Source organism: Dipodomys spectabilis, unplaced genomic scaffold (genome assembly GCF_019054845.1).
Source record: "Dipodomys spectabilis isolate Male_0828 unplaced genomic scaffold, ASM1905484v1 ptg000039l, whole genome shotgun sequence".
NCBI lineage: Eukaryota > Metazoa > Chordata > Mammalia > Rodentia > Heteromyidae > Dipodomys > Dipodomys spectabilis.
The window spans coordinates 5489627-5512260 of record NW_024870716.1 but is presented as its reverse complement, the minus strand read 5'-3'; the positions used below and the strand labels follow the sequence as shown (position 1 = coordinate 5512260).

At 40.6% G+C, this 22634-nt stretch overlaps 1 protein-coding gene across 1 annotated transcript in view; it reads right to left on the bottom strand.

The window, feature by feature from the left end:
• Nucleotides 1–16181: 16181 nt before the first annotated feature.
• Nucleotides 16182–22634, bottom strand: part of Adamts20 (ADAM metallopeptidase with thrombospondin type 1 motif 20) — a 118396-nt gene continuing 111943 nt past the window's right edge. Inside the window, exons 37-38 of the mRNA XM_042677496.1 lie at nucleotides 20475–20579; nucleotides 16182–16271 (exon numbers count right to left, since the gene is read on the bottom strand). Of these exons, the coding sequence (XP_042533430.1) occupies nucleotides 16182–16271; nucleotides 20475–20579 (195 nt within the window). The remainder of the gene's footprint in view (nucleotides 16272–20474; nucleotides 20580–22634) is intronic.

Sequence of the window (22634 nt, the reverse complement as noted above, 5' to 3'; positions counted from 1 at the left end):
ATTCGCTTATGGCATCAATCAATGCACCTTGCTCAGTGTTCTTCAGACTTTTATGAAACACTCTCACTTGCTAGCTCGTTAACTAGCTAAATACGTGAGCAAATAAATACATGCTAGAGAAAGCAATAGAGAAGTATAAATAGAGAACTAAATGAGTAAGTAGAGAAACTGGATCGTTTCCACGAAAATGTGTTTAGGAAGCTCTTCAGGATTTGTTTCCCCATGCCACCCCACTATTTCAGGAATCATTGAGAATAGCATCTCATCTTCCAAGTTTCCTTTTAAAGCTGATTTTAATTCTTCACTTTATTTGGTGATTCGCCGACTTGAACTTTACAAATTTAGTTTCTAGACTTCTCCTTTCCATTTGTGTGTTTTCCCCCCTTTGGTGCTTTTCTCTATTTCCTGTGTTTTCTTTGAAAGGACCACCCAGCAGGCTTCTGGTTGGCCTAATATTAATATAATATTAATATATTTGCTTAATTGACCTGTCCTCCCAAGCAGCACTTATTCGCAAATGTCTACAAGCTTTGTGGCCGGGACATGTGAAAACATTCTAAACTTCTTTCCTTCTTTAACTCCACCTCCTTCCTCCCAACAGCTGACTGAAGAGTTCTGTTCAAAATAGTCTAAATATTTGTTTAAGATTCCATCCCAATATCCACTCAGTGAGACAACCAGAAGTCATCTTCCCTTGCGTATGAGTAGCAAAGTCAGTTTACTTTGAGACATATGAAAATCCTCTAAGTGTTTCTGGGTGAGGCAGGTTTTGGCAGGATCATGATCTGGCAGGCTATAAAATCCCACAAGGTTTAGATATGTGATCAGAGGTGTCAGGCAAGACATAGTTTATCAGTAATGCTTTCTACCTATGTTTACCTTAGCTGGGCACCTATGGCTCATGCCTGTAATCCCAGCTACTCAGGAGCTGAGATCTAAAGATTCTGGTTCAAAGCCAGCCTGGGCAGAAAAGTCTGTGAGACTTTTAACTCCACCAGAAAAGTGGAAGTGGTACTATGGCCCATAGTGGTAAAGCAGTAGCCTCGAGGCAAGAGCTCAGAGACAGCGCCCAGGCCCTGAGTTCAAGCCCCACAACCCACCAAAAAGAAAATCTTTCCGGGCACTGGTGGCTCAAGACTGTAATCCTACCACTCTTTGCTACTCAAGAAGCCTAAAACTGAGGATTTCAGTTCAAATCCAATCCGGGCAAATTTGAGAGACTCTTATCTCCAATTAACCACTCAAAAACCAGAAGTAAAGCTGTAGCTCAATTGATGGAGTGCTAGCCTTGAGCAAAGATGCTCAGGCAGGGCTGGGAAGGTGGCTCAGTGGTAGAGCGCTTGCCTTGCATGCCTGAGGCCCTGGGTTCGATTCCTCAGCACCACATAAGCAAAAAGAAAAAAAACCGGAAGTGGTGCTGTGGCTCTAATGGTAGAGCGCTAGCCTTGAGCTGAAGAGCTGAGGGACAGCGCCCAGGCCCAGAGTTCAGGCCCCACGACCGGACCCCCCCCCCAAAAAAAAAGATGCTCAGGGACAGTGCCTAAACCCTGAGTTCAAGTCTTAGAACCAACACACACACAAAAAAGGCTTTTCTTAACTATCCGGCTGAAGAAAAATCATCTATCTAGACCAGAAATAGTTCTACACTAGTAAATCTATGTAAGGCATTACTGAAGAAGATTAGCCCATGTCCGGTAGGTTCTATCATAATCTTCTTTCTGCTAAAGTTAAGAGAGTTTTGAAAGTATGAACTTTTGTGGGATCATAGACATAGATTCTGGTTCTGCTGGGTTTGACCCCTAGAATCTGACTTTAGAACCTGGTCCTCAGCCACTACGTATGCTGTGCTCTTACACATCACTCACTCCTTATGCAGGAAAGTGCATAAGGCACAGTGTTCAATGCACATGTGTGAAAATGGAGCCAGAAAAATGAGGGAGGGGTGGGGTTGGGAGAGATGGAAAAGAAATGTGGGAGAGGTGACATGGATCAAGATGCATTGTGCTCAAGAACTGATGTGTGGAATTGATACCTCTTTGTACCACTAATTAAAGAGAATGTTAAAAACTAATGAAAGTAGAAGAAAGGATTCGACACTCAATGACACAGAATAGAGAATCCAATATACATATATATGTATATTGTGTGTATATGTGTATATATATGTGTGTGTGTCTATGTGTATATTATAATATATATTATATATACTATTACATGTTATTACCATTTGTATATTCAAAAAGTCTTTGGTTATACAGTTAAATACAAATGGTAATAAGGTGAGCAAGAATATATATTCTTGTATTGAAATATAAAACTGCTCTTTTTTTATATCAGAAATGATTGAGCCAGGTGCTGGTGTCTCGTGCCTGTCTTCCCAGCTATTCAAGAGGCTAAGATCTGAGAATTGTGGTTCAAAGCCAGCCCGAGCAAGAAAGACCATGAGACTTTCATTTCTAATTACCACTAAAGAAGCCGGAGGTGGAGCTATGTCTCAAGTGGTAGAGCACTAGCCTTGAGCATAAGAGCTCTGGAAACCCACCCAGGTTCTGAGTTCAAGACCAAGACCTGTGCATGCGTGTGTGTGCACATACGTGTGCTCACACACAAACACACACACACCACAAAGAATTGAATATCAACATCTCCAAATGGTTTAATATTAATATTAAATTAATTTTGATTGATGTATTTTTTTACAGAGGAAAACCTAATGACAGGTTGAAATTTCAGTCATTAGCCATGTTGCCAGGGTTTAGGAGTTAGTAAGATGTGGCTGGATGTGATGGCAGAAGTAAGACATTCCTTAAAGATCTGCTCTGTTGCTGGGCATGTTGCTGGGCCTGTTGCTCAGGCCTATAATCTTAGCTATTAGGGAGGCTGAAATATGGGAATTGTGGTTCAAAGCCAGCCTAGGCAGAAAAGTCCATGAGATTCTTATCTTCAATTAATCAGCAAAAAGCTGGAAGTGTAGCTGATGCTCAAGTGGTAGAGTGCCAGCCTTGAGTGAAAAAGCTGAGTGAGAGTGGAAAGTCTTGAATTCAAGCTCCACGATCTGCACCAAAATAGATAGGAAGATAGATAGATGACAGATAGAGAGGTGGATGGATAGATAATAGAAGAAAGAGTGATATATAATAGATCTATACATCTATAGATAGAGATATATAGATAGAGATTGATAGTTCTATGTGGATTCTATGATAGCTCTATATGCGTGCTGTCTACATATCTATGTATAGATTGATGGATTATAGCTCTCTATACATTTCTGTAGATTAGATCTATCTATATATAGATGAGATCTTTACATAAACACATCCAATGTAGAGATAAATTAGATGGAGAAATTATGTAACTAGATAGGGACAGAGACAGAGAGAGACATAGACAGATGGACAGATAGATAGATCTATAGATCTATATCTGGGTAGAAGGAGACATGGAGTTTCTCTCAATGAGGAGACACACAGCTGAGAGCAAGAATGTTGCAGTCTGGTTTTGCAGAATAGTAGCAAAGCATGTGTTTGATTACCCAAATCAGGAGAATGAAGGATGCTCCTGGGGAGCTGACCTTCGCTGAAGGTCAGTGGGTCAGGAGACTGTGAGTCTTCAGGACAGTATAAATCCCCTTTGGGAACAGCAAAAGGAATTTCCCACACCTGGTGGAAGGCTTGTTCTCCATGGGTGGGACCATCCCCAGCTGTATAGAACCTAAATACGCTGGTGGCTTTTATGAGGCGCCTCTGGTGGAGAGCAACCAGGGAAAACATTGTGACATGCAGAAATTGCCCCGCTTTGAACTCTTTGGGCAAAGTTGTAAACATTGTTGGCATTGCTCAGTGTTCAGCCTGTGTTCTCTGTCATTCTTTATTAATTGGTTTAAACTGGATTGACACGTACTCATCCTCAGAGTGTTCTTCATAATAACCTCCATCCCTGGTCCAAAAATCTTCAAAGAAACCACAGCACAAGCCTAGGACTGCTTGAGGAAAGAAGTTAAAGTTGACTTTAATGTTTACGAAAACAAATAACGAAATTTTAGGTGAAATCTTCAGAGCCGTTATTTGTTTCTCCCTTGCATTTTAGTTCTCTCATCTCTGGAACAGGATGCTGTATCATAATTTCAGGGCTTGGCTTGTATTTAGAACACCTTTGGAGAAGACTTGGATTTTATGGTGTACTTCTCATACAAAATGAGTGTATTTACCAGAAATATCATACTTAGACAAACTGCAATTTTATTGTGAAGGAATATAGAGAATTCACACTTGTGGGAAATGTTGTAATCTGAATGCATTGTTTGATACGTCTGTGTTTGTGTCACAGATTCAGTGAAAAGAACAGAAAATGTATTAACGAGCTCTTATGTAGGAGTTTTCACTGTATTTGATGTTGGTATAATTTGGGGAGGGGAAGGGAAAAAACAAAGTGTTTAAATAGGGATACAGGTGGACCCATTGCAACAATGAGATGTACAAGACACTATGTTGAAACACTAACTTTACAATTTAGGGGGGCGGGAATTAGTTGAGGAGGTGGAAGGGCAGGAATGGTAGGGGAAAACAAAGGAGGAGGCAACAATGCTTGATAAGAAATATACTCAGTACCTTGCTCAGATAATTGTAACCCCTCTGTACAGTATTTTCACAATAAAAAAAACTTATTTAAAAAAAAGAAGAAGAAGAAGAAGGTACAGAAGAGAAAGAGCACCAAAAGGAAGCAGTTGAGCCTGGGACAGGATTTCCATCTATGGGGAATTCTTGGAAAGACAAAACCTATGAAGTGCCAGGCACTGGTGGCTCAAATCCTAGCCACTTGGGAGGCTGAGATTTGAAGACCATTGTCCCAAGCCAGCCCAGGCAGAAAAGTTCATGAGACTCTCATCTCCAATTAACCAGGCCATAAATGGAGTTGTGGCTCAAGTGGTAGAGCACCAGCCTTGAGCAAAAAAGGCTAAGGGACACCATCCAGGCCCTGAGTTCAAGCTACAGCAACACAGACACACATAAAAATATGGAAAAGCCATACTTACTGGTGGGAGCTCAGAAGAGTGAGAAAATCTAGAGCTTTAAATTTCAAATAATGATCAAATGCTGTTTTGGAAGACATAGCTATTTTTACAAAAACACATTAACATACAATGATTCATTATAGGTATTTCCACACAATTTGTTTTAGAATTGCTTATTGCAACTTTGAAAGTTCTTTGATTTTATAACACACAAAGTACCAATAGGTGTAGCTCTCCTAAACAAGTCTGGCACAAACCTGTTTAAGAATTTAAGGAGATCCTGGAACCAGTGTTTGAAAACCAGTCATGGTCATCTGGCCTCCATACAGACTCAACCCTGACCCCTAGTGGATAAATCCCACATGGATATTTTATATACTGGGAGAAACCTGATTAAGTCAATCCCACAATCAAAGGACTTCTGTTGAAGTGCCACTGTTCCTGCTCCTTTTGTACCAAATCTGGTTTCCTTGGTATTGGATTTCTGAGGTTTCTTGGAACACGAGGATCAGCACCTCCTGGGAAAGATTCTTCCAGTTTGCTGTTCAGGATTTACCCACAATGCAATCTGAGTCCTACCCTGTTCTGTTGAGCACTTGTACCAACCTCCTTTTTTTTAGGATGTGTTTGGGGTGTCCTTTGGAATTTAGGCATCGTATGGACTCAGCAATTTTCATCCTGTTTTATTTCGGTTCTCATTGAACTCGGTGCTTTTCTGTAACAACACAGTTGTTGCCAGGCAGAAATGGAGACCTTAAAGTATGAAGAGCTTGTCCAAGGGGGAAAGTGCCCATGCATTCCCAGGGAGACGTGAATTCATCAGAGACAGAGCAGCCCACATGAAGGAGAGTGGCATGTGTGAACCCTGTGCTTCTAAGACTTTAACATGCAAAGTAATCATGGAGATGACAAAACACATAACAGGTACTAGCTGGCCAATGACAGATAAAGTTAGCAGATCTCTGCTTCTTATGAGTGCTTTTTATAAGTGTAACCAACAACTCAATCTTCCAAGAATTTTTATTAATATGTAGATGTGTGTGTGAGTGTGTGTGTGTGTGTGTGTGCCTTTTGTGCCAGTCCCTTAACTTTTTCACTCAAGGCTGGAGCTCTACCACTTGAGCCACAGCCCCAATTTTTCCAACTTTTTGATGGTCAATTGGAGATAAGGATATGTCTACTCAAGCTGGGTTCAAACAAGGATCCTCAAACCTCAGCCTCCTGAGTAGTTAGGATTACAGGCATGAGCTACTGGTTCCTTTTGTTGTTATTGTTGGTGGTGGTGGTGGTGGTCACGGGGCCTGAACTCTGCCTGGGTGCTGTCCCTAAGCTCTTCAGCTCAAGGCTAGTGCTCTACGACTTGAGCTACAGCACCACTTCTGGCTTTTTCTGCTTATGTGGTGCTGAGGAACTCAACCCTGGACCTCATGCACACAAGGCAAGCACTCTACCACTGAGCCACCTTCCCAGCCCTATTGGTTCATTTTTAAAGTGACTAGAAGTAACTGAATGAGATAATGGTATCAACTTGAGTCCCAATCAATAGGCCCACTATCTACAAATTAGCCCTGCCCTGGCTGTAAATAATATACAAAAAAAGAAACTTAGATCCCAAGTGCACACACAGGTTGCTTGGCTCCATTGGGTTCCCCCAGAAAAGCATTAATGTGGTCTTCACCCTCAGCCACTCTTCCTGGACTCTTTCATAATAGATTCAAAAGAGATACCTTTAGTACCTTCCCATTTTTTTTCAAAGATCTGTGTTGATGATTTGTTTGTAAGCACGTTCCAAGACACATCTTCATGAACAAATGAAAGAAATCTGAAGTCTGAGCTAGGAAAAATGCCACAAGATTCAGTGCATACATTTGACCTTGTTAGAAAGTCAAAAGAGCAATCGAATAAATACAAAACTTTTCCTAACCCATATTTTACATTAGAGGAACTCTGATATAGGAGTTTGTCCTTTCTCTCTCTCTCTCTCTCTCTCTGTATGTGTTTGTGCGTGCTAGTGCTGGGCTTGAACTCAGGGTTTCTAGCTCTCACTTGGCTATTTTGCTCAAGGCCAATGCTCTACCACTTGAGACAAACACCTATCTCTGGCTTTTTTGTATTTATTGGAGAAAAGAGTCTCGCAGGCTTTCCTGCCCAGGCTGGCTTTGAACCCTGATCCTCAGGTCTCAGCCTCCTAAGTAGTTAGAATTATAGGCATGAGCCACCAGTAGGTCTGAGAAACTCTGTTTAATAAAAATCAAGCTTCCAGAAATCCAGAAATGGCTGACTCTTTCCAGAAATGGTTGACTCTTAGGATGACTAAATTCAATTTAGAGGAGATGACATTATACAAGTCACTCAATTATATAATTTTCTTGTCTTTAAAATCAACATGCAGTAGTGCTCAAAGCATACTACTGGCACCAAAGCTTCTATCTGCTTATAGTCTAGCCTCTGTTTCCTTGGATTTTTCAGTTCTTGTTTTACCCAGCAGGAAGTACCTCCCACCCCACCCCACCCCCATTTCTGCTATTCCTTTCCATTTCCCTTTCCTGACCTTGGCCAAGGTCACAGCCCTTAAAAGCTTTCATGAAAAGAACACTTTCTGAGAGGCCCAATGATGCCCTCTATCGGCCGTGATTCTTAATATCAGAGAGACATCAAAGCTGCTAGGGTTTGAACATGGTTGGTCCTACTCTCTTCCTTATTTTATTGTACTCTGAGATGACGGATCTGTGAGTACTGGTGGCTCACATTGTAAGTCCAGCTACTCAGGAGGCTGCAATCTGAGGATTGCTGTTCAAAGCCAGCCAGGGCAGGAAAGTCTATGACACTCTTAATTCCAATTAACCAGCAAAAAACTGGAAGCAGAGCTGTGGCTCTAGTGGTAGAGTGCCAGCCTTGAGAGAAAATCTAAAGGAGAATGTCCAGGCCCTGAGTTCAAGGCCCAGTACCAACACACACACACACCCCATGTATTAACTCAGACGTCTCTGCAGAACTACAAACCCAATTGCAAGCTCATGCCAAGGATGGCATCTAGTGTTCAAATTATCCCTAGTCTGTAATTCAGAGTGCTTTTCAATAACTATATGCTGAATGGTTTGGAGGAATTTATCTCTCCCATTTCATTTCCCCTCTGGTCTGAGCCTCGGAAGCTGGATCGCTCTTGGCTACCTAGAATTAGTTCAGAGAAAGCAGAGTGATACCTTGCCATGTGCCAAATTTGGTAGATTGGAAGTACTTTGGCAATTTGATGTATGGGAAGTTACTGGAGAGGATCCACATGAAATGGTGTGAGGCAGCATCCAGACTAGTTCACAGGAAGTGCCTGAAATGATGAATGCCCTTTTTGCATAGCAAATAGAAACATCTTGGCACGTGTCCCGGCATCCATCATCTCAGGCGTAGACATAGGGAAATTATTATTCATAGTTATTAGTGTGATCCAAGCTCAGCAGAATTTCTCCCAAAAAATCTCCTTTTGTGAAATGACAGAAAGACAATGCCAACATTAAGAATGAATACTGAACGGTGGAAAAGAAAAGCACTTCCTGTTTGAGGCAGACTTCTTGCTCACGTAACTGAGCTGGCCCTGCGCTGGCTCAGCTGGCAGCGTCAGACACATCCTGCTGAGACCATCTTTTGCAGCCATCTGGGTTAAATATTTGGTGATACTTCTTAGAAAGCATCCACATTGCCTTCCAGGATGGAGTGATGATAAATCACCAAATGGCACCCATTGTATGGTTTGTTCAAACAAGAACATTCTAGTTCAAGAGAAGATAGCAGAGGTTTAGAAGGAAACCCAGCATGAGAAGGGGTTAAAACCTAAGGAGGAGTAAGCCTTAAGCCCTTAAGGGAGACTGACACTGAGATCTAGCCAATGGGCTGCTTCTTCCCAAGAGGAGGGGCGGGTTCTGAATCAGTGCAGACACAAGTACCCACAGGGATGGTGTGGAGCAGATAGACATGAGGAGTGTGTATCAGATGGCTCAAGGTTGCCTGTGCTGTGTGTACACTCAGAAAGCAACTTCACCATCTTAGGATGTGGGCTTCCCTGTCTTCCACCACACACATGCAAGTGGTGTGCATGCACATACATACACTCACACACACACACACACACACAAGTATTTGTATGAGTTAAGATTAATTCACAGTGCTGGGTGCTGGTGGCTCATACCTGTAATCCTAGCTACTCAGGAAGCTGAGATCTGATGATCACAGTTCAGAGCCAGCCCAGGAAGAAAAGTCCTGTGAGATTCTCATCTCCAATAAAACTACTCAGAAAAAGCCAGACGTGGCACTGTGACTCAAGCAGTAGAGCACTGGCCTTGAGGAAAAGAATCTCAAGGATAGTTCAAGCCCCAAAACTGGCACACACACACACAAAATAACTCACAGATTACCCACAGCATTGTAGGGCATGATAACAACACAAATGTTAGCTATTGGTATTAATAATAGTAATGATTAGTATGTATGATGACTCATGTGTGCCTGCCTTCATGCTGACCTATCAACATTTGAGACCATGCAGGACACCAGTGGCTCATGCCTGTAACCCTAGCTATTCAGGAAGCTGAAATCCAAAGATCACAATTCAGAGCCATCGCAGGCAGGAAAATCTGTGAGATGCTTATTGTCAATTAATCCGCAAAAAGCTCGACACAAAAGTGTGTGGATCTGATGGTAGAGTTGCCTTGAACAGAAAAGGCTAAAGGCACACACACACACACACACACACACACACACACACATACACACACACACACACACACACACACACACACACACACAGAGTATTTGAAGCCACATATGCAACAAGTGGTATTAACGTATCATGCAGCCCAGCCAGTTGAGCTGGTCTCTCCAAGATGGACTCCTGTAAGCAGCAGCCAGGAGCCCAGTACAAAGCTCTTCTATGGGTTTCTACTTTTCACTAATCAGAACATATTCAAGAACAATAGCTCACTTGATTTCATAATTGTTATATTAGTGAGGTAAGCAGGGCCACATATCTTTTATCCATGTTGCAAACAGGACTAGTCAGCATATTGTGTGTGTGTGTGTGTGTGTGTGTGTGTGTGTGTGTGTGTGTGTGTTGTGCCAGTCCTGGAGCCTGAATTCAGGTCCTCACTCTCTTGTTTGGCTTTTCTACTCAAGCCTAATCCTTTGCCCCTTGAACTACACCCTATTTCAGCTTGGTGCTACTCGTTCATGGGAGATGGCTCACAGGCTTTCTTGCCCAGGCTGCCTCAAATGATCTACAAATCTCAGCCTCCAGAGTAGCTAGGGTTACAGGCAAGAGCCACCAGCACCCAGTTTTATTCGGCTCTTAATAAGTGTTTAGCTACGAAAACAATACAATGGACATGAATACATCACTGCTGTCAGAATACATGAAAAAAAAAAAAACCAACTGGGTTTCTTATGCATAAGATACTAGGTATCAAATTGTGAAAGGGTATGGCCTTTACTTTGACATATGTAACTTGAACAGTTTTCTTTATAACAAGTTAGAAGGAGTGCATTAAGATCTATTCTCCGTGAGAACTGCTTTTCCACTCATATTAAATGCTAATTTTCATCACCTAACAGACAGAAATTGTCAATGAATATATCAGAGAAAAATTATACCTTAGGAAGAAAAAAAACCTCAGGAGTTATTGCAAATACTTGATTTTACAGTGGGTAACCCTAAAAGGTTGACTAATTTAATTTTGTTTTCTTTGTATATTGGTCCTAGGGTTTGAACTCGGAGCCTGGGCACTGTTACCAAACTTTTATTCACTCAAGACTAGGGCTCTACCACCTGAACCACAGCCCCACTTCCCACTTTTTTTTGGTTAATTAGAGATGAGAGTCTCATAGAATTTCCTGCCCAGGCTGGCCTTAAACCCTAATCCTCTGATCTTAGCCTCCTGAGTCATCATGAGCCACCAACACCTGGCTTATTTAATTTTTTATTCCATTTGTTACAGCCTGATTTAGAATGGTCTCGTCTCTGTTCCAAATTATGTATGTATATATAGTAAGTATTTTCAAAAAACATTTATTGCACAAGAAGCAATTTCTTTATTTTTTTCCTGGAAGTCAAGGAAAATTTTGTTACTCTAAGAATCCTCTCTGGTAGAAATTATAAAGATTAAAAAAATAAAAAGACAGGTGTCTAGGTATGGTAGGATGCAGATACAACATTGATACTGAAAATGTTAAGTTGGGTTAAGATTGCCAGAAACTAATTTCCCCAATGAGCTTACAGCTCACCAGCTCTGAAAAAAGTACAGACATGAGTTTATGAGGAAATGAGTTTAGCAATTTGTCATCCGCATAAGAAATATTGGTGGGTGACCAGTAGATGGCACTGCTGTCAATTAGATTTTTTTCCCCTCTCCGTTCCAACACACCAAGTACCTGGGCACCTGAGCTCAGGCCTATAATCCTAACTTCTCAGAAGACTGAGATCTGAGAAACCTGACTCAAAGCCCGCCCAAGCAGGAAAATCTATATGACTCTTGTCTCTAATTAGTCACTAATTAGAGTCTCTAATTAGAATGGAGTTGTGGCTGAAGTAGAAGAGTGCTAGCCTTGAGCATTAAAGTTCAGGGACCAGTGTCCAGACCCTGAGTGCAAGCCTTGGTACTGGAAACATTAATTAATTAAGATAAAATATTTTTGAAGTTTATAGTAACAGAGTTAGCTTATGGTAGGTTAAGGATTGCGCACTGAAATACCCAGCAAAAACACTGAAAGAAAAACAAGGAGGAATATATAAAACTAGAATGTAAAAGTGAATGCAAAATAATTAATTCAGAAGCAGACAGGAAAGAAAAAGAGGAAGGAAGAATATATTAGATGAATAGAAGAAAAGCAATAAAGACTCAAGTTCAACCATACCATTAGTTATATTAACTATAAATGTATAGTTATATTAACTATAAATCCTTCAAGAAAAATATACAGAGTGTCGAACTGGATTTAGAAATGAAAAGCCTGAGGGATTATATACTGTTTACAATGAACCCTTTTAAATATAAAGGCGTGGGCTGGGAAGGTGGCTCAGTGGTACAGTGGTTGCCTCGCATGCATGAGGCCCTGGGTTCGATTCCTCAGCTCCACATAAGCAGAAAAAACTGGAAGTGGCGCTGTGGTTCAAGTGGTAGAGTGCTAGCCTTGAGCTGAAGAGCTAAGGGACAGCGCTCAGGCCCAGAGTTCAGGCCCCATGACTGGAAAAAATAAAATAAAATAAAAATTGAATATAAAGGCAGATGTTGCTTAAAGTTGAAAACATATCATACAAATGCTGAATGAAAGAATGTTGATGTATTACATGAATAATAGACATTGTCAACTTTAAGGCAAGATATATCACTAGAGATAGGAAGCTTGACTTCAGTAACAATAAGAAGATGAATTCATACACCACAAGACAGCAATCATAAGTAAGCATGCATCTAATAACAAAACCCCCAAATTCATAAAGCAAAATTGACAGGACAAAAGATAGGCACATTGGAAGTGGCGCTGTGGCTCAAATGGTAGAGCGCTAGCCTTGAGCTGAAGAGCTCAGGGGCAGCGCCCAGGCCCAGAGTTCAAGTCCCATGACCGACAAAAAAAGATAGACATAGACAAAGCTACAATTGGTTGAAGAATTTAATATTGATAAGTAATAAAAATGTATACTATACTTATAAAAGCCATGGACACTTCAAGTAGAAAAATAGTGTCAGCTATCAGTACTATAACAATTAATATGAGAGTCTTGTAATTGTATCTTTCGATATTGATAATGTTGAGTGTGAATAATCTAAAATTACATATATGCATATACATGTATACATATATGTACATATGTATATATACATATATATATGTATACATGTATATGCATATATGTACTAAGGATTGAACCCAGAAGTAAAAACATGCTAAAACATTGAGTCTACCTCTACCACTGAACCTTACCCTTAACTCTTATGAGTTTAACTCAAGTTGATTTAATCACTTTGTTTTGTTTTTTGTTTTTGCTAGTTCTGAGGCTTGAATTTGGGTCCTGGGCACTGTCCCTGAGCTTCTTTTGCTCAAGGCTAGCACTCTCCCACTTGGCCTTTCTGTTTATGTGGTACTGAGAACTCAAACCCAGGGCTTCCTGTAAGTTAGGCAAACCCTCTATCACGAAGCTACATTCCCAGCCCTGATTTAATCACTTTGAACTCAGGGCCTGGGCACTGTCTTGAGCTTTCTCGCTCAAGGCTAGTAGTGCTTTACCACTTTGAACCACAGTACCATTTTTGGTTTTCTGGTGGTTAATTGGAGATAAGTATTGCAGACTTTTCTGCCTGAACTGGCTTTGAACCACAATACTCAAATCTCAGCCTCTTGAGTATCTAGGATTACAGGCATGAGCCACGAGTGCTTGGCTACAAGTGTGTGGAGTTCTTTTTGTCATCTTTCCTGCCCATATTTCTTTATTGTGGGAAAAGGGTACACTAGACTCTTGGAGTCGGCATACACAATTGCAATGATTTGAATCAAACAACTTTGTAGAATTCTTGAAGTGATGTTGCTAGTGTAATACCTTGATGGGGAAGGTTTCTCTTTGGACGAGTAAGGAAAATAAATTCCAAGGGCTGATGTATCACATTAATGTGATTTATTAGTGTTATTATTTAGATGGTCATCAATTATTAGGTTTTAATGATGAAGAAAACATTTTTGGGAAAATGTTACACATTTCGTATTGTTTGCTACTTAAACCAAGTAGCACATTGTACAAAAAGACATCTTTTCTGATATAGAGCTCTACAGGTGTTTATTTCATCATACTGGCACAAAACCACTTTGGTACTTTATTTGGTACAATAAATAGCTAATAATTGTTCGTGGGGAGAAATGCTCTGTGGGTAAATCTATTATGCTAGTACTAATGATCAAAATGTATTAGTACAAAGTCGTTATGTTGAAAAACGAACTTAACAACTTTGGTGGGGAGGAAGGGGGAGGAGGATTCGGGGGGAGGGGGAGGATGGGAAGGGATGGGAAGGGGAAACAAAGGAGGAGGCTACAATGCTTGATAAGAAATGTACTCATTATCTTGCCCATGTAATTGTAACTCCTCTGTACGGTATTCTCACAATAACAAAAAAAGAGATATAAATAAAAGAATTTTATTAGTACATTTTCCCTTTTTCTTTGTTTACAAAGTAGGTTGTCATGGGAAGCCATTTGTCAACGTGTCTTTTTGTTTTGTTTTATTTTGTTTCTGGTGTTGTTCCTGGGGCTTCAGCTGAGGGCTTAGGTCCTGTCCTTGAGCTTTTTTTGACTCAAAGCTAGTGCTCTGCCCCTTTGAGCACTTTGAGCAAGCACTATTTCCAGTTTTCTGGTGGTTAACTGGAAATGAGAGTCTCGTGGACTTTCCTGACCAAGGTGGCTTTGAACTGTGAGCCTCACCTCTCAGCCTCCTGAGTCACTAGGATTACAGGCCTGAACCACCAACACTGAGTCTGTCTTTAAAATCATGTAATTGTATCATATACACATGATCCATATGAAAACCATCTCTTAACACCTGAGAATTTGTCTGTGAATGGTTAGCTTTTGTGCTGTATGGATTGTTTTTAGTATTTTTCAATATAAAAAAAATGTTTGAGCACCTCTAACAAAATGTTTATAAATTTAATTTTTTAACAATGTAAATATAATTTTGTGTTTTAACCAAAACTTAGTGTCTTCAAATTCTCAAGAACTTCCACTTTTCTGATTGGTTAAGAAAATACAGTACATAACTTTAAAAAAATACCTTTGAAAAGTTAGATATATACATATTGGAGTTTAAAAGGATAATAGTATAGAAACATTCTATAAAACATCATATTGCTCTTATAAGTACAATCAAATTAGAGGTAGGTTTTAAAAATCAAACTCTAACATATATCTTCTATTATATCGACAAAGTTGTATATTTAATATTTAACTCAATCATGGATTCTTTTTTGTCAATTGTGGGACTTGAACTCTGGGCCTGGGTGCTGTCCCTCAGCTCTTCAGCTCAAGGTTAGTGCTCTAGAAAGCATGGATTTTAATGCAAAATTTGTACTGTATCTTTAGTTTTGCTTTTTTTTTTTTTTTTTGGTCTGTCATGGGGAACTCTGGGCCTGAGTGCTGTCCCTCAGCTCTTCAGCTCAAGGCTAGTGCTCTACCACTTGAGCTACAGCACCACTTCTGGTTTTCTGGTGGTTTATTGGAGATAAGAGTTTCACAGGCTTTCCTGCCTGTGCTGGCTTTGAACCGCAATCCTCAGATCTCAGCCTCCTGAGTAGCTAGGATTACAGGTGTGAGCCACCAGTGCCAGGCTTTGGTTTTGCTTTTTATCAAAGCACCATAATCCATAATTAAATAAGACAAGATATCTAAAGTATATCAGAAAGAATAATGGCTGTACTCTTCTGATATTTCTGTTGACTTGATAGTTACCTGAGAGATTCAGTCTTAGTCATCATGATTTTTTTGTTTTGTTTTGATGTTGTTTTATGTTGGTACGGGGGCTTGAACCCAGGGCTTTGTATTCGCCCTCACCTGCCTTTTTCACTTAGGCTGCTTCTCAACCACATGAGCCACAGCTCCACTCCTGGCTTTTGGATGATTACTTGGAGATGAGAATCTCACAGACTTGTTTGCCCAGGCTGGCTTTGAACCATGATCCTCAGCCTCCTGAGTGGCTAGGATTACAGGCATGAGCCACCAGCCCTTGGACTCATAATAGTTTTAAATAAACCATTGTCCTAATTTTCACTTGCTCCCTTTTAGCCTGTGAGATAAACATTTCCCTGTGCAGAAGGAACATGGGCCAGAGCTGTATTTACATGTGTGTGAGACAATATGGCTGCAACCTGGCCCACCATGGTCTGCGTAGAATGCATTCAGACATAGCTGGTATTCCCTGTCATGAGTTATGTCCTTTCAGGACGATCCTGTGAGCATCGAATACTTGTTAAGCTTACTTTTTAAAAAACCCTTAGAAAAAAATATAAGTGATTTGCATCCCTGATGAGCACCCTGAAAAATAAAACCATGCAGAGATTCCCTGCACCTGGCAATCTCAGCATGGGAGGCCTAACTGAATGAGCACCGTCGTTTGCAGGTTCCAGTGCCTTCCTCCTGGGCCTGCTTATAGCACTTGAATGGGAAGACCGGTGGCCACGTGAGGAGCGCACTTCCCGCAGAAGCCTCCACATCGCCCATACACCTTGGCTCCATCCTGAAAGCAAGTCGAGGGAGAAATATACAAGCTGAGAGGGTGAGCAACACTGAAATGTAGATCACCTGTGAATGAAGATGGAAATGGTGAAGCACACTGAACGCTCTTAAATAACCATGGAGCCAGACGCTGGTGGCTCATGTCTGTAATCCCAGCTACTCAGGAGGCTGAGATCTGAGGATCGCAGTTCAAAGCCAGCCAGGGCAGGAAAGTCTGAATCTCTTACCTCTACTTAACTATTAGAAAATTAGTGGCTCAGAGTGATAGAGCACTAGCCTTGAGCAAAAAGAGCTCAGGGACAGTGCCCAGGCCCTGAGCTCAAGCCCCAGGGAGAAGCAAAGAAAAAATAATAATAGTGGGAAGTTAGGATGGATGGGAGAAGTGAGCATAAGCAAGGGTGGTCAGTCTGATTAAAGTACTGTACGTGCATTTGTGAAATAAATCCTGAAACGCCTTTTAACAAGTAACACACCTAAAACAATAAATAGCAGGAATCTAAAACAGGTTCTCCCTGGAGTGTGGGAAAACAGAGTGTAACGGGGAGTGGAAAGGGGTGAATATGGTCAATAATTTACATACAAGTGTACAAATACAAGCTGGGCACCAGTGGCTCATGCCTGTAATCCTAGCTACTCCGGAGGCTGAGATCTGAGGATCCTGATTCAAAGCCAGCCTGGGCAGAAAAGTCCTCATGAGCTTCTTATCTCCAATAAACCACTCAAAAAAGCCAGAAGTGATGCTGTGGCTCAAGTGGTAGAGCACTAGCTTTGAACACAAAGAGGCTCGGGGACAGTTTAAGCCTCAGGACCGGCAACACACACACACACACACACACACACACACACACACACACACACACACACCCCAAAAAAGTGTACACAGTTGGTTGGAGCAGGATGGAAACAAGGAGTCTGATCAAGGAACATTGCATGCATGCATATATAGACATGTCAATATAAAGATTTCTAGTAGAACTATTAATGCTAATAAAAACAATTAAAATGAGAAATATACAACCTAGTAATTGTGTGCCCAAAGCAGGAAAAAAGCAACTGTTTTTGAACCATGTGGCTGAAATCATTAACCAAGTTTTTCTATGAAATATGTATGTATGTATATACATATATATATGTATATACATATATTCTTTTCCCCAGTACAGGAGCTTGAACTTGGAGCCTGGGCATTATTTCTTAGCTTTTTTGCTCAAGACTGGTACTGTAACACTTAAGCCACAGCTCCACCTCCAGTTGTTTTTTATTTGTTTGCTACATAATTGCAGAAAATAGTCTCATGGACTTTCTTGCTTGGGCTGGCTTTGAACCATGATCCTCAGCTCTCAGCTTCCTGAGTAGCTAGGATTATAGGCATGAGCCACTAGTACCAGGTAACCATTACATGTGAAGTATAAGACTATACCTTTTCAGTATTAGTGACAGTAGCAGTGATTAGTGATTAGTGGAAGTGATAGAAAAGTTATAATCTAAGATTTGTATTTGATAATTATATGAGAATTTAGGTGCTTCAACTCTTTCCACATATTTTCCTCTGAAGTATGTATTTGAATATCAGAAAGTTTACTAAAACCTCTCTCAAGTTCTCTTGTCCAATATGTGTACAAATTTATGCAAGGTTCTCTGCTGTCATGAGACAAAGACATTGAAGGCACGTGTCTCATACTGTACCCCACTCACCTCCAGCATCCAATGGAAACATGGTGGAATGGATAGAAGCAAGGAGACAGTAGCTGGCTGAAAGCACCAATTATAATTAGATTAAGAAAAGCTAAAGTGATGGGCTGGGAAGGTGGCTCAGTGGTAGAGCTCTTGCTTCGCATGCATGAGGCCCTGGGTTCGATTCCTCAGTACCCCATAAGCCGGAAGAAAAAAGCCGGAAGTGGCGCAGTGGCTCAAGTGGTAGAGCACTAGCCTTGAGCTGAAGAGCTGAGGGACAGTGCCCAGGCCCAGAGTTCAGGCCCCACAACTGGACCCCCCCCCCCAAAAAAAAAAGAAAGAAAAAAAGAAAAGCTAAAGTGAGAGAATATTTCTTAGTAGAACAATTTGCTTTAAAAAAAAATTCTTTGAAGACTGAAGATTTTGATAGAATGAAGCAAAAATACATTGAATTCCTCCCATATTTTGGAGAAGGTAGACTTATGTTTTGTATGTGTGCTAGTACTGGGGCCTGGTCATTGTCCCTTCGTTTTTTGGTTCAGGCTGGTGCTCTACCACTTAAATGACATTTCCAACTTCTACCTTTTTGTTGGTTAATTGGTGATAAGAACCTTACGGACTTTCTAGCCCCAACGAGCTTAAGCTGTGATCCTGAGATCTGAGATCCTGAGATCTCAGTCTCCTGAGTAGCTGACAAGTGCCAGCTATCAGCTCCCAATCTGTCATTATGTTCAATACAGGAAGGAAGGAATGCGTAAAGGAGGAAATATGGTTCTTAGGGCTTTTGAGATTAAAGAATGCTTTGAAACCAGAAGTTCTGAAGGTGCTTTTTTTCTCTCTCTCTCAAAAGCTCTTTCAACTCCAGAGAATCCGACCAAACTCACAAGGAATGATGATAAAAATGCAGTTTTTCCCATTTCTCCATTTTGGCATATATTGTGGAGGTAAACAGTTCATCTTGATTAAACTCAGTAGCAAATGGAAATATGTTTCCATTTCCAAAATATATTTGGATTTCATGAGTTATATGCCAGCCCCCTATTCAGATCATGCAGTCATATGCAACACTTTGATTTGGGATAGAATTTCCTCATGAATTAAATAAAGAATTTAGTGGAATTGAATTGAGGAATGGTGAATGAAAAGAGTTCATTATAGTCCAAAATAGAAACAGGTAACTGGAGGGGAGAGGTGGGGTTAGGACTGTTGGGGGAGAATTAGATTCATAAACTGGCATGTTGAATTGTATAGCTAACTAAAGAGAATAAAAAATAAAAGTCAAGAATTTATCTTTAGAACAGAAGCAAAATGAATAGTGGAACTAAATATCCATGCCTTCTTCGGGGTTTCAACTAGGATTCGGTCTTTCGATTGAACTCAAAGATGTCTTTGCTCAATACAGAAGGACAAGGTATTTCATTGAAGTCTTTACAAGATGCTTTCTCAGAATGGACTTTATATAAATCATTTCATTTTCAGCCTTCTGCCCAAAAGGATTAGACCTGAACATGCCAAATAAGGATTTACAAATAGACATTCATTTGGAATATTTCATCTACTCATGTTAGAGAGACATCACAAATTAGAATTCTCTAATTATGAGTTGAGAGATAATTTTGTGGTCTAAAAGGCTATGGATGTCAGAATGTTTCAGTGCATTTATAAATAATATTCATGTAAATAAGGATGACACTTTCTTCAAAAGAAAGAGACCTCTGAAAACATTGCCTGGACAGGAGTATGGCTTGTGCTGACATGAACAATTTAAGTGAGCACATTTCGAGGTGTGTTACCTTAGACACAGAGACGGTAAGCAACAGAAAGCAACTCTAAAAAACTGTGTATGTCAATATGCCATTCCGGCAGCAAAATCAAATAAACTCTACTTCGAATAATGGATTTCCTAGAGTCCCAATATCTATATAAGTAGACTATAAAAGAGTTGCAACTCCACACAGAAATACTGTGTCATTAGTTCCACAGATCAAAAAACAATGTTATCTAAAGGTAACCAGGAAAATATGAACCGGATATAACATAAGTCATCCTAAACTCTTGAAAACACTGTGAAGACTATGCATTAAGTAACAAATGGTACTGACAACCTCCATCACTTGAAGTAGTGAGATAAATAAACCAAACACTTAACTCACACGTTGAAATATGAAACTCTATAGCTCTTTGAAAGGTACTGGAAACCCACTCTTTCTGGAATAGTAGAATGTCAGATTGTTAGTCCCAAATTTGAGACTGACAAAAACAAACAAACAAACATCTAGATCCTTCCCTTTAGTATTTTTTTGGTTCCTTTAGTATTTTGTGTTCAAGTATCTGTAGCCCATATGGGGATTCATTAGATATAACCTCTACATATATATTTTAAATAAAATGAATGTAGAACCCCATATCATGAATGGTTATGCCCAATATGCAATGTGCAATAACTCTAGCCCTTTGCTCTAGGTCATCTTACATTTGAGATGGAGGGCCTCTGGGGACAATTGGAGCACTTTGTTCCAGGTGCACTTACTTGGGATCTGTGGACAATGACGGAGGAGTACCTCCCCTGAGCGAGCCACTTCGCCGTGCTGGAGATCTTCACCCCAGTTCCTGTCAGGTTAATGCTGAACTGGCCCTGGATTGTAAAGGAAACAAGATGGAGCCATACAATGCTTCAGAAGAATGTCCTTGGCTAGAAATGTCAAATGATTTGTATGCCTTCCAAGTCCCTTCCTTAAAAAAAGAAAGACTACTGATATAACTTTACTACAAAGACATGGAACCAGTGAAATAGTTTAATCCTAGCTACTCAAGATACTGAGATCTGAGGACCATGGTTCAAAGCCAGCCCAGGCAAGAAAGTCTATAAGACTCCTTACATCCAATGAACCACTAAAATAAAACAGAAGTGGAGCTGTGGTTCAAGTGGTAGAGCACTATCCTTGAACAACAAAGCTAAGGGACAGCAGCCATGCCCTGAGTTCAAACCCCAGTGTATGTATGTATGCAGGTATGTGTATTTATGTATAAGTGTATGTATGTGTAGATATGTGTATGTGTCTAAATATATGCATACATATGTATGTGTTTATATGTATAAACACATATACACACAAGTAAGTCTCAATTTCAAATGATAACAGAACTAACAACATATTACCTTATCTGTGTCAAAATAGTTCTTTTGTTTTTTGCCAATCCTCGGGCTTGAACTCAGCACCTGGGTGCTGTCCCTGAGCTTTTTTGTGCTCAAGGCTGGTGCTCTACCACTTGAGTCACAGCTCTACTTCTAGCCTTTTAGTAGTTAATTGAAGGTAAGAGGCTCATAAACTTTCCTGCCAGAGCTGGCTTCGAATTACAACTCTCAGATCTCAGTCTCTGGAGTAGCCAGGATGGTAGCATCAGCCTCCAGTACCTGGTTAATATCTATTTTTAAGAATAAAACATTTCCAATTTCCAATTGCCTTGCAACGTGTAATTCTCACGTCAAGGAACATAGCATGCATTTTTTTTCCGTGCCGATACTTGTGCTTGAACTCAAGGACTTGAGCTGCTCTCTTACCATGTTCTGCTCAAGGGCTAATTCTCTACTATTTGAGCCACACTTCTAGGCTTTTGCTGGTTAATTAGATATGTGTTTCATGGCCTTTGCTGCCCAGGCTGGCTTCAAACTGTGATCCTCAGGTCTCAGCCTCAGCTGGGATTACAGGTATGAGCCACAGGTGCCCAGTTCACAGCAAGAACTTTCAGGAAGCAAAAGTGCAGCAGAAGGGCATGGAGACAGAGACAGATCCACCCTTATAAGGGGAAAATTAGATACGCCCAGTGGGAAATAAATGTCCTAAATAACCCAGTTAAAGGGTAGAGGAACACATATACACATTCCGTACATGTAACAATCAGTAAAAACCCCAAACCCTGGCCAGGATCTATGGGCATTCTCCCAATGTGCTTATTTCTCTTACTTTTATGATGTAAGCAAATATGAATTACGACATAAGCAAGATGTGCATCTGTTGAGATGGACGTGAGAGCTGAATTTGGATCTGTGAAACTTTAGGAACATTTAAGAACAGTTCTATTGGTTTGATGTATATATTTTCCAGTCAGATCCCGCTCCTTCAATATCACACCTTGCAATGTGGTGAAGTTTATTTTCTCTAAATAAAACACACCATCTGTGTCCATCTTCTTTGCAGCGCTCATACCCTGGTGTATGAGGCCTACACAAACACAGGGGACGTGATGGTGATGAATCTCAAACAGAAGAAGTTTTTTCAGTGACATCAAACATCTGCAGGGCATTGATGCCAATGCTGTGGAACTGAACTCAGAATTTGGTTTCTACATTTGACAGAACCTCTCCAAAACCACTGGGCAATTTTTATTTAGAAAACAGGAGCCTCGGGCAGGTAAATACAGATGGCATATAGATGAGACAATTCCTTTTGAAATCAGGGACCTAGCTCCAAGAACGTGTGTGTGTGTGTGTGTGTGTGTGTGTGTGTGTGTGTGCGCGTGCGCATCAGTACTGAGGCTTGAACTCACAGCCTTGGTGTTGTCCCTTAGCTTTTTCTGCTCAAGGCTGGTTCTCTACCACTTGAACCACATCTCCACTTCCAGCTTTTTGCTGGTTAGAGATAAGAGTCTCATGGACTTTCCTGCCTGGGCTTGTTTCAGATGGCATTCC